A 13,227-nucleotide genomic window follows, 5' to 3' on the forward strand; every position below is an offset into this window, starting at 1 on the left:
AGCCCTTTGGAAGCGGTGGCAGCATCAATAGTTCGAGACATCCGTGCGCTATTTCACGGGAATTTATTGACATTTTGGGAATATCCATCCATATTTTAATCTTTATGAGAAAGCACAGGTGCCCATATAATTTACAGCACGCACTAAGCAGCTTTCAGGTCCTGAGGTTTGCCCTAAGCTCGGGATTTCAGATTTGCAACTTCTCCCTAAAAACCAGCGCCGGGAGCCACGCTCAGCACAAACCCCCGGCTCGGATCCTCTGCGTCCCTCGGTAATGAAGTCTGGGAAAGAAATCACAGACACCCAAGTGGTTTGGCAACTGTAAGTGACAGAAGCTGAGCTAAATCCTCTGTTTACACTGGGGATTATCCGGGTGGATTGTGCGGCGCTCCCGGAGCCGGCGCTGGTCAGGGGACGCTGCTCCCCGTCCGCCCGTGGGGCAGGGCACAAAGCCCCGGCCTGGTAGGAAGTGACCCAGAAGGAGATGGCGAGCAAGGATTTACACAAAGCCAGTCTGCCTCAGAAAAACTCCATATGACCATTAACTGGCCGGCAGGGCCTGCCAGGAGGCCTAATTACAGCCCTACAGAGCCCGCTAACAAAAGCTGGAGAGCTTTAGCCCAGGGATGATCTGCTTTATACTGACTTGAGAGAGTCCATATAGAGCGAGGAAAAGAAAGAGGTTTAGCTTGGAAATTCTCCCAAGAGACAAAGCATTGTGGCTCAGTCTGGAAGGCCCACATGGAACATACTTCAGATGGGCTTAAACATCCCACCCTCTCCAAATTAACATTCAACTACTGCCTGCTTAACATCTGCTCGGGCACGGCGACTTGTGGGAGGTTGTCAGAGGAGCCTCAAAAGGCTCCCTGGCACCTCGATATTAAGAAATCTAATTCAATAAATTGTGAAAATATGAATTTATAGCTGGGACCAACAACTTCTGAGGAATGAAAGGTTTTATAAATCAAAACTCAGTTGTCTCGAGAATGAAAGTGTTTGGGTACCTCCCAATATTGCCCTGCTTAATGACAACAAAACACTGACATTAATCTACACTTATAAAGAAAGAAAGATTCAAATTTAATGAAGTCAGCGTGAATGCCGAACTTGGAGAAAAATCTCCTCGGCACTGTACAACCTAAAAATAAAAATGGCCATCTTACCCTCCTCCCCCACAGATACAGGTGAATATTTTTTATTTTACCTGCTCTCCTAATGAGAGACCAGAGTCACAATTCCCATCTCCAAATACACCAGGGGAAAAAAAAAATCTCAATAATAAGAGCCTGATTTACTAGGTGCTGATTTCTGCCTTTCAGAGACAGCAGCTGCTATAGCCTAAAATAATATCTAGGTTAAATCCTAAAAGCAGGTTTTCTCAAGATCCTAAATATCTCCACAAGGGAAATGTTGATAGGGAAATGCAAACAGGGAATTGGAGAGCAGCTGTGGCTGCCCCTGGCAGTGTCCAAGGCCAGGTTGGACACTGGGGCTGCCATGGCAGGGTGGCACCGGATGGGATCTAAGGTCCCTTCCAGCCCAAACCATTCCATGATCCCACAATGTCAGCAGGGATGACCCAGGAAGGGACTGTCCCCAGTGTCCCTACAACCCCTGCAGGGGATTTGGAGCCCCTGCTTTGTCTGTCCCAACCAGGGAGGAGCAGCATCAACACCAGATCCACGACAATCCACTGGGAACACAGCACAGCTTCCTATTCCCACTCAGTGGGCCTGGAACAATCCCCACAATGTGTACAGGTATTCCATGAGCTCCTTCCCAAGCCTGGGATGGAGCTCTGTGCACACCACCAGCAGCTGCACTCACCATCACTGAAGTCCAGAGTTCATTTCAATGATACTCAACAAGAACATCCCCACAGCAGCAACAGCAATGAACCTGCTGAGCCTCAGCTCCTCAACAGCTGCTGGGGAATGGCTCAGCAGAAATTTATTTTTAAGTTTGAAGACTAAAAGGTGCCGATTTTGCAAGGAGTAAAATATATTGAAACAACATTTATCAACATTTCCAACTTCTTCTCACAGCAATTAAATAAAAATTAAGTTTAATTGACTGAATGCAGGACTTGGGGAGGAAGGTGGGGGATGATCCCATAAGTGCCTGGGATGACCAAGACTTGAATAAAGCCAGGAAGAAACTTAATTCTGTATTTTGGATTGTAAGAGACACAAAGATATTAAATCTCTTCTATTCCTTATGAACAACCTGCAGCTTCAATCTAAGATCCAGCCCTCAGTGGTGGATATTTAAATTTAATAATGTCACAGACCTTTGATAAGCTTTGGAAAATTTTGGAGCCCAGGTCACAATGATATACAACCCCAGTTATCTTTTGTACATCTCCCAGGTGTGAAATTAAAAAATGAGATGTGATTGATGGCAGCAGAATACACAAATTGTGCTTTTGAGGTCAGGGCTGTCACATCCATTTCATAATTACATGCTTCAAAGATTTATTAAAAGTTCTGGAGAACAAGGAATGCATTGGAAGAGAGACAAAGCAAAAGGCTGGATGGATTTTGGAAAAAGAAGTACATCAGCAATGTGAGGAGATTCCTCTAGTGGGTTTCCAAAAGGGGGAAAATATATATATACTTGTACTGATTAAAAACAATGCCAAAAAATAAAGAAAATTGCAGAAAAACAAAAAAAAACAACCAAAATTTTGAGAGCACAGAATAATACTTAAGTAGCAGCAAGAGCCAGAGGATAAACATGAGGTTTTAGTGTAGGAAAAGATTTATTTTTATTTCCTTAAAGGGCTTTACTAAGTGCCAATGATGGTGCAAACCAATTCAATCTTAACCTGAAATTCAAGTGAGCGACAGAGAACAGGATCAGCATCTGCCAAACACAAAGGGATAAAATCCCACCTGACAGCACAAAAATGAAGCAAAGTTTTGAAGATTCTCATTTACTCACCAGCTGCCTCCAGAACCATCTGCAGCCTGGCTTTGGCCTGTTCAGCAGGAGTCTGCAAGAGAGGAGGGATCAGCTCACACCTGCTGGGACACGGGGCACTCCACGGGACACGGGGCACTCCATGGGACATTGCCACCCATGGGACATGGGGCACTCCATGGGACATTCCCATCCATGGGACATTGCCACCCATGGGACACTGGGCACTCCATGGGACACTGTACACTCCATGGGACATTGCCACCCCCAGAGAGGAGCTCCTGCCTCCTCCAGCCACTCCATACCCACAGCAGCCAGAGGAGCTCCCAGACTGGAGTCACTGAGGGAGGAATTACCGAGGAGATCTCCAGAGCTGACCCAAAGGACCATCCCCACCAGGTGGCTGTGGCACCATGACCAGCCCACGCCCAGCTCCTCTCCCAGCCCTGCCTGGCTCCTGGGTGACCCTGCTCCACACAAACACACAGCTCCACAAAATGCTCCAGAACTGGGCTTAACGTGATTAATGTGCTGAGTTTTTCACACTTTTCTCTTATCTGGGCTGATTTTTCCCTCTCCTGAAGGTATTGCTGCACATCTGTTGGCTTGAGGAGCACATTGTTGGCTGTGGCCCCACTATGCTAATCACCCCAGTGATGTTGCACTGTGTCCAATGTGTTTGCCATCCCCCCAAATGTGAAGCCACTCAAACGTTGCCACAGTTAAATTGATACACAAACCCTATTTGTCACGGAGTTCAGAAGTTGATTATTTCTGGAAGCGTCGGAGAAGTTTGGGAGGTTTCTGCTCTGCACTAAAAACAAAACCCGACGGGAATTTTTGGTGGCGTTTTGCAGCTTAGGAAACTCTTCTCAAGAGTTTCTCTAAATGGCTGCAAAAGGGAAAATTAAATAGGAAAATACAGACAAGAGCAGCTGTGGCTGCCCCTGGATCCCTGGCAGTGCCCAAGGCCAGGCTGGACACTGGGGCTCGGAGTAGCCTGGGACAGGGGAAGGTGTCCCTGCCATGGCTGGGGTGGGAATGGCATTTAAGATCCCTTCCAACCCAAACCATGCCATTATCCCATGATTTTAATGGAATGGCAGAGCTCTTTGCCATGAATGTCCCAACTGGTGATGCTCTGCACGGCCTCACCACCCTCATCCACACCCACGAGGAGAGGCTGACAATGACAGAACAATTCCATTTCTACTCCAAGAATCTACAGACTGCTCCTTCCAATAGGAGAGATGCTGCATTAAAATGGAATTTAAATGAAGATCCAGGTTTTGGTTGTATAGAGATTGATTATTTTTAGCTCAGATTTTTGCTGTTTGTGTAAACCCAGAATTACTGGGCAGAATTTATTATTATAGCTGCAATATGGATCCTACCATCAGACCTGACCACTAATCCTGGTGGCAGCAAGAAACATCTTGAAATTTATCATAAATTATCTTCCCATTTCTTTTTCTTGCCATGAACTAATCATTGCAATCTGCTCTGGCATCTTTAGTACATCATGGGAGGAGAGGAAGGGAAAGATCTGCTTTTTATCCAGAACCAGCTTGCCCAGCTTCAGTTTCAGAGAAGCTTTACTTGGGTTTGTGGTTTCTCCATTCCATGACAACTGTAAATTTAAAAAATCCCACCAGGATTAGTTGAGTTTGGCAAAATTTTGCTGGACAAACAGAGAAGGAGAAGTATTTGGTGTCAAACACCACCTGTGCTCACGTCTTCACGTGAACAGTCCAAGTCCTTGTGCACCTCATGCATCAGGTGGGCTCTGGCATCCCAAAACACAATTTCCTATTCCTACAGCACATCCAGTTCAGATATTTACCCAAAAATACCCTGGATCCCTTCTTGCTGGCCACACAACCAGCACAGCTCAGCACCACTGACTGGAGAAAGACGTTCCACAGCAGCTTTAGGTGTCCAGCAGCACCTCAAGAACTCCATGAAAGAGCAAAACCCAAGCAGGCTCCAGAGGAGGAGAAGGGAAGCAGCAGCAGCTGCCCAGATGTCACTCCCAGCACTAAACACAGAGTTCCACAATTGATCCTGCTGCTCTGAGGAGCTCCAAACACCTTTTCCCACTCCTCCCCCGGAGTTATGGATGTGTCTTGTTGGTGTAAGGGAGGGAAGACTCAAATCCTTATTTTACTCAGCAGTTTCCCACTGGGAGCAGCCCAGGCAGCTGCTCTGGAGGCATCTCCCCCTTTGCCCTGGCCCCAGGTGTTAATTACTCCAGGGGAGAACTCGGCACAGCCACCTTTTCAGCGATCAATAAGCCCTAACCAAGGAGTGAAAGGAGGATTCTGAAATAAAGGTGACTGGCCTGGCCCCAGAAAACATCTCTCCAACTGGTGGATGGGGCCAGCACTCGGAGAAAAAAGGACAGAGGGGATTTCAGCTGAAAACCACAATTAGAGCCTCAAACAAGCCGGGAGCAATGTGTGAGAACAAGCAGCTACCCCAGGTCAGTATTGATTCAGGGGACCATTAAGTGAAAAAATTCAGCAAGAGCCTCAGGAAACTTCAAAACGGTGAAATGATTGGTGGAGGAAGCATTACCAAGAGTGATGTCGAGCAAAATAAACCCCTGTACTTTCCTTAAGGTCTTAAGCACAACACAGAAGGAAAAGAATTCAAAGAGAGTTAAAGGAAAATAAAAGTATTTCTAATGCCAGCTGGTGAAGCAGCCCACTAACTGTAAAAGCAGGAGAGGAATTCCCTAAAATTCCTTAACAAACACACTGTAAAATGACCTGAGGTCATCCCCAGCAATGAATTTGACACGTGTCCCAAAGTGTCTGGTGAGACACTGGAATCCCAGCTCAGAAAAGGATGGGATTCCATAGGACACCATCAACACCCCTGTGATTAATAACAGCTTTTAATATTTCAAGCAAAAATGGGATAATTCAATTTTTAGTGGCAGCTGATTTATGAAGATGCAGCACAACCCTTAACTTGTATTTCTTTGCAGTTCATCCACTGCATTCCACCACTAATCTTTTCATAAATAGTTATTTTAATAAAACTACTCTAGACCAGTCTCACAACTTTCATTTTAAAGTGTAATTTTAATTTTTTTGTGTAAAAACACCCACACAAGTTGGTTGTCACTCACAGCTTCAGGAAACAAGTGCTGAGTGTGATGGGCAGGAGAGCCATAGTTGGCTTCCCAAATATTCCATTTCAAAGGAGAAGCAGCTTCTCAATTAATTAATAGATCACAACAAACACTTTAATTCAGCTTTAGAATGTATTTTTTGAATTATTCCTGCTATTTGGGATGAATGGTAAACGTTCTTGACAAAGGAAACGATATTAAAGCGAAAACTTGAGAACACTGAGAAAAAAAAAGAGAAAGATGAATTTTATAAAGAGAGTCCAAGTTTCTGCTGGAGCCAGCCACTGGGAATTCTGTGGAGCAGAGCATGTGGCTCCTGGCAGCCCTGGAAAACTTTTATCCCAGGATTCCAGCAGGTCATGAGGCTGCAGCATTTTGAGCTGCAATGTTGCCTTTCTGAATTTTTATCATTATGGAATTCCATATGGAAAATGGCTGAGATGTGCTAAACTGGGCAGGTTCCACTCCTCCTGCTCATTCCTGACACTGCTGGGGTAAAATTCACCTGCAGGACTTTTCTGTCTCAAAACATCTGGATAAAAGCCCAACAAACTTCTGGTGATGGTGATCAATTTTGGGGGGTTTTTACACAAATCTTTTCTCTTTGTATTTGATAAAGACCAATCCAGCCCTCACCACTGCCAGGAAAACCTGCTACCTGAAACCACAATTCCATGTTTGACTGCAGAGAAATCCCCAGTTTGGGGCTGTGGGCAGCAGAAAGAGACCTCAGGTGTCAGTGAGGGGAAGAGTCAAGGAAGAAATCAAACAGAGGGGCTACACACACCTAAAATGATATTTGAATTTATTCTGTAAGTCAGGGGCCTGCCTCCACCTGCAGTGTTATCCATCCCACTTCCAGCAAATCCCAACAGGAGAGAGCAACAAAGAAGCCCAGCCAGCTTTTAAACAGCTTTTGATCAAATTATGGAAAAGACTGTGGGACAGGTTTATCATAGGAATGCTGCATTCCTTTCCTGCCATTTACTCCTCTTTGGCTGATTAAAAAAAATAATTACCAAAGAAACTGAAAATACTTATTTGTATAAGAAGACATAAGAGAATCAAATACTAAAATAAAAATAAAATCAAAGGAGATTGGGAATTTGCAGTTGTCATCTTTTCCTTATATAAGTCTTTGAGGGTGGCAAATTCCAGATTGACAACTGAATGGTTTTCACATTAAAAACATAAAAATAAAATCCCACAGAAGACTCCCTAATCTGAATTAATAGCACAGAAATATAATAAGCACATCTGGCACTATTTGAATTAAACCCCTGCATTTTCAGACATAAATCTGTTGTAAAGATTGGATGAAAAAATTATATTTATGTCTGAATTTTTCCTCTGATACAATTAATCAACAACACAACTCGGGAATAGGCTATGGTAGGAGTGTCCTGACTGGATACAGATTCACCTGCTCCCAAAAAAATCATCCTAAATTTATCAAAATTAACTATAAGTGGAGAAAAATAATGTAAAACATGGAATAATGGCAATTTTTGTCCATGGAATTCACAGATGCTCTTGGTATTTCAACAGAAATAAAGAATCCAGCATCAGGGATAGACTAATTAGGAAAAGGAAATCATTAACCCAAAAAATGGGCAGAAAATTTGAAATTTTAATTTATGTAAAGGCCACCAAAACTATGACCAGTGATGAAGGGAAGGGTCCATCTTAACTGGCCACCAACACCACAGTGAAGGGAAAGCCTGGGCATGGAATGTGGCTCCTCCAGCCAGAGCCAGGAGAAAACACCGGAACATTGACAGAAAGGACACAAAACTTTCCCAGAGCTCTCCTCCAGGATTGCCCATTTACCAAAACTGGGAAGGAGAGAGCCAACAATGACAAGGCCCAATCCTGAAAGTCAGAGCCCACTGAGGAACTAAATGAGGCAGAACTGTAAAATCCCAGCTCTGAATGGAATGCCCAAATCTCCTGCTAAAACACCACAGGATATTTGGACTCCGAGCTTTCCATCCAAGGGAATTTTCACTCAAGTTTGGGATCAGAGGGACAAATCCTGAAAATGTCCCCCAACACCAGCAGCAGTTTGACCTGAGAGCTGAGGATTCCTTCCCCAAATCCTCTCCCTCCTCTCACCCAGGACACACGTGGCCACTAAAACATTCAGATTTGTTAACTTGAATTGTGGATTCATCACTTTAATTGCAGATTTTCCATTTCACTCCGCTTCAGCAGGAGCCACTTCTCAGAGCGGGGTGGGTTTAGCCCAGGATCTCCAGAGAACCCTGCAACACCAGGTGGGTGGAAAATCCCATCTTGTTTCCACTAAAACCAACCCAAAATGTCAGGAATGAGCGACAATGGATTGCTGGAAGCAAATCAAAGGCAGGAGGGGATGGCTGTGGCAGAGAGCCCGGGTGGCTCGGGCACACGGACGGGATTTTTGGGGTTTAAAGCAGTTTTTGCAGCAAGGGCTCCTTTAAAAGGAGCAGAAAACAACAATGCACTCATTTCGGTGAATATTCCTGAGAAAAAGCAAGGAAAAAAGGCCTTCCTACTGGGAGTGGATACAGCAAAATGGATTAAACACTCTGCAGAAAGAGGGAGAGCTGTAAATAAGATTTTAGAAAATTAATCGGTAAATCCAGGTCTTTTTAAAAGCGAAAATTCCTGGAAGTGTTAAACTCACACAGCCATAAAACTCTGTGTGGGTTCTTCAACAAGAGAGGAAATATAGATAATATTGCACTAGAGGCTAAAAAATTACCTCCCCCTATTTATTTCCTCACAGCCTGAAATATCATCCCTTAGATTTACATTTGCATGGAAATGCAGCCACAACCACCAAAAAATTCAACATTCTGATAAAGAGCTGACAGAACAAAGATTTTTGCATCAACATCATCCGGTCATTATTCGATAAATTAATCTATTTCCTAATTAAACCTTTAAAAATTAAAGGCAGAGTGATTCCCACAGCTTATAAAATTCATAAAACTACTAATGTTTAACTCTGAAATATAGATTTTAATCTTTTATCACTGTTTCAATTTTTGCTGCATTATGCTGCAACAATGACATGGGAGAACATAAAAATAGCAGCAGATAAATGCAAGTTCTGAAATGAAAATTTTTAATTAACACATCATAAACTGCTTTGGAAACAGCTCCAGTCAAGGCTGGACTGACTGAAAAAGCAGGAGCACAACCAACAGGTAACAGGGATTAATTAACAAAAGGAGCAGTTAATACTTGAATTACTGCTTTACTTTTTCCACTAAGAGAGGAATTTTCTCTAAATAAATTAGAGCTTTTCAGAAAAAGGGAATCCCATCCCCTTTGGAACTTTTGCACTAAAATGCAGCAATTGAAAAATAATGAAAATAATTTTAAATATCACAAGGATCCAGTGGGTTCTAAATCAGCACTCAGTTTCAAAATATTCTGATCATCTACCCCAAATCATGCCTAATTACACAGGAATTAACCTGAACTTAATCAAGGTTATATACTTTGAATCAAAGTGCATTTTCTCTTTGCTCTCGGATTCAACGATCAACTCACCCTCACTGCACTGTTTTTTGGGCTGGCACAGATCTGCAGGTTTAACTTTTCCAAAAATGACCTGTGTTTCATGCTTTTGGCTGCTTCTTCTGACAAATAAGTCGAATATAAAATGTGCAGGGCAAAACATAATTATTCTGAGGAGCACCTGCATAAAACCAGGGTGCAGAGATTTGTATTTTAGGTGCAGACCACAGATAGTTGGGCAAATTTATGCTCCATCTCAGTATTGTGCCAAGATCCCTCTTCAGTATCTGCAATAAAATACATCCAGAGCAAAGACCTCCACTCAAAATCCCCAAAAGAAGAGGAGCAAGACCCCCCTGAAAAGATGAATTTGCTGGTGGCCTCAATAATTAGATTAAAAATCAATTACATTTCTGCCAAAGTGTTTGTTTGCTGGAGAAAACCCTCCCAGGAAAGGCACTTAAACTTGGGGATAGAGAAGCAGCCACTGCCCTCCATAAAGTTCCTTTATATATTTTTCCACAATATGCACAAAACCAGAATATGAAATCAGAAACATTTTACACATTCTCATACTTCAGAGAGCACTAACAGCATTTTACTCGTCGAAAGCACTTTATCTTCATGTCTCTATAAGGCAGAGTTGGTGCATAATAATGTAATTTATATTGCCTAAATGTTATTTTGGGAGCATTGCATCATTTCTCAAACTTCATGACCTTTACAATTTTCTAAACTTTTATTTCCCTCATTATTCTGAACAGATTTCATTACATATTTTGAATGTAAACAACCCTGAATAATGATGGGCCCCATTACGTATGTACAGCTCTGACAATCGCGCGCGGGGCCGAGATGGAAACCCAGTGCATTAATTTACCTCTCATCCGCCGTAACTGCACTCCCATAAAAAGTTTTATACTCAACTCACATAAATCACGGGGAAGAAAAATGAGAAAATCTGGTGGCTAACTCATCTTCCACCATTCTGCGAAAATGAAATTCACTGAAATACCTATCAAAACTGCAATCATCAAGAGATAATGTCTTCTTAGGTCTATCTGCACTTTCCGATTTAATTTCCTCCATGCCCTTGACATCCACAGATACCATTAAGATTAAGAGCAGCGAGTAACTGAGCAGTTCTCAGATTTTGATATATGGGGCCCAGGCACTAAATGTAATATCATCATTTGAAAATTAATGCAATATTTCTTTTGTTAGTTTTTCCACTCGGAAAGCGGGATGAATACTTGGGGTTCTCGCCAGTAATTTCCCCATCAGAATGCCGTGCAATTATGAGGAGATGTGCACCTGGGCAGAGGTCACCCAAATTACTCCATCATTTAATGAGCACCGAGATCAAACCCCAGCACACTGTTGCTGCCGAGAGACGCCTCGCAGCCTGCTACATCAAATCTGATGGAATCATTAGAGTAATAAGCAGGAAAATCTGTTTGCAGATTAACCTCTGGTTTCATGCTGCTTTCATCTAATGGGGCGCTGTGGAAATCTTGTCAGCTTTTCATCAGCCGCGATCAAATTACGGGAATTGCGAACAAACCGCCGGCGCGATTGGAAACAACACCCGCACGTGCCGGGGGTTTTATGCAGATGCCAGGGAAAATCACACTCTTTATATTTTACAGCCTTATTTACTTCAGCTGATCACTGCTCTCCTCAGCCTGCAGAGCGGCAATCGGGGACGCTCCCGTTGGCCTTTCCGAATTTACGGCGCAGAACGGCGGCCAAACGAATTTATTGGGGAAATATGAGCGGGGTGACAAAGGGAAAGCAAAATAAAGGCACAAAGGTCACGGGGATGGAGGGTCACAGGGTCCCCACCGCAGCCAAGGGTGGGGGAGGCACCTCAGCCTCGCTGGTAAGTGAGAGTGATCAAAGTTTACTTTTTAATAAAGACACAGAGACATTAAAGTGTTGTTTTATGTGAAGCGGCTCTGGTTTCAGAGCCCGCTGGTAATGGGAAGTGACAGGGTAAAACTCGCCTCCCTTACAAAGTTCCCACAAAATTTGTCGCTGTTGGAACAACAAACTGCTGCAAGCCTTTGAATACTCTGCCATGAAATGCTCTGCCTCTGATGGTTTGATCGCACTGCTGTTCGACTCACATCTGCCGCTACCAGCAGCAAAGCCTTGGAACAAATAAAGCGGTGTATGCACACAATTTAACACACACTCACTGCAGAGAGTTCTCCTCAAATCCTGGGATCCACGGAGCCCCTCTGCAGGAGCAGCCCGGGTTTCATCCCTGTAGGCAGGCAGAGCCAGCCAAGCTGCTTTCCCCATGGATATTCATAAGCCATTGATCCTCTGCAGTGTGATCACCTGGTGTGAACCTGGTCCTGAGCTCCTGAAGGAGCTGGAATGATTTCCAAGGGCCAGGCTGCTGTTGAGCCAGGGGAATGTTTGGGATGCTGACCCTGGCACAGCCAAAGGGTCCATCAGCCACTGACACCTGATGGGTTGGGGACACCAGGGGTCCCCTCTCAGTGTGGGACACAGCCAGAGCCAGCACTGCTCCCCAAACAGCATCTTCCAAGCTGGTGCATCCAGCTGGACACTCAGTGGCTCTCCAGCCTATCCAAAGGGAAATTTGGAACATCCCTGGACACAAATGTCACTTTGGCCACAGGAGGAAAACCTCTCCACCCCCACCTTCACTCCCTTCCTCTCAGAATGGAACAGACAGACACAATTCAAGAGAGACAGAAGAGACAATTCAAGCCTGCAGAGCATAATTGACCAGCATGGAATTTTGCCAGGACAGCAAGATAAACATAATTACTCATATTAAGAGCGTTAATTAATTGTTTGTGAACACAAATAATTGGCTGCTTGGTTTACAGCTCGTTAGGAAGCCAAGGACTCTGCCAGACGTCGCTGCCTGGTGGCCACCCAAGGGCCACGGAGCGGTGACACCACAGGTGACAAACTCAGAGAGCCACGAGCAGGGAGGGGCCAGCACTGCCACCAGACTGCCTGGAAAACCCAGGAACAGCCAGGAACATTTAATTAAAATAAATGCTCCATCAAGTATTAACACTGAATAAAGGAGAAGGATTCTTGGCTGGAGTTTGGGGTTTTTTTGGTTGATCAGATTGAAGAAAGACACAGACCTTAAACCCCATCCAGCCCCACCCCTGCCATGGCAGGAACCTCCCACTGTCCCAGGTGCTCCCAGCCCCAGTGTCCAGCCTGGCCTTGGGCACTGCCAGGGATCCAGGGGCAGCCCCAGCTGCTCTGGGCACCTGTGCCAGGGCCTGCCCACCCTGCCAGCCAGGAATTCCTTCCCAGTATCCCATCTAACCCTACTCCTTCCAGTCTGAAGCCGTTCCCTGTGTTCTGTCAGTCCAGACTCTTGTAAATCCCAAATTGTAAACCACCCTTTTTTTACAGAAGGGATTTAATAACAGATTATCAAATCAAGATAAAGACCTCTAAGGGATTCAACCTGCAGGTGAGACACCCCTGGAAGCAGCAAACAAGGTGGATTTTCCAACTGCTCTGAGAACTCTGCTCTTTATTGCATTTGGTGATTCCAAACACATTTCACAGGGCATCTTTAAAAAGGAGGAGCTTGAGGATCTCAATCCCAGCAGGATCTCCATCATTTCCATCCCACTATGATCTCC

At 44.3% G+C, this 13,227-nt stretch overlaps 1 protein-coding gene across 1 annotated transcript in view; it reads right to left on the minus strand.

Annotated features, from left to right (window-relative positions):
- Window positions 1–13,227, minus strand: part of RSRC1 (arginine and serine rich coiled-coil 1) — a 100,306-nt gene that overhangs the window by 36,903 nt on the left and 50,176 nt on the right. The window contains exon 7 of the mRNA XM_071438245.1: window positions 2,947–2,998. Within this exon, the coding sequence (XP_071294346.1) occupies window positions 2,947–2,998 (52 nt within the window). The remainder of the gene's footprint in view (window positions 1–2,946; window positions 2,999–13,227) is intronic.

Source organism: Agelaius tricolor, unplaced genomic scaffold, assembly GCF_023055355.1.
Source record: "Agelaius tricolor isolate 1412-34295 unplaced genomic scaffold, bAgeTri1.0.p SCAF_12, whole genome shotgun sequence".
NCBI lineage: Eukaryota > Metazoa > Chordata > Aves > Passeriformes > Icteridae > Agelaius > Agelaius tricolor.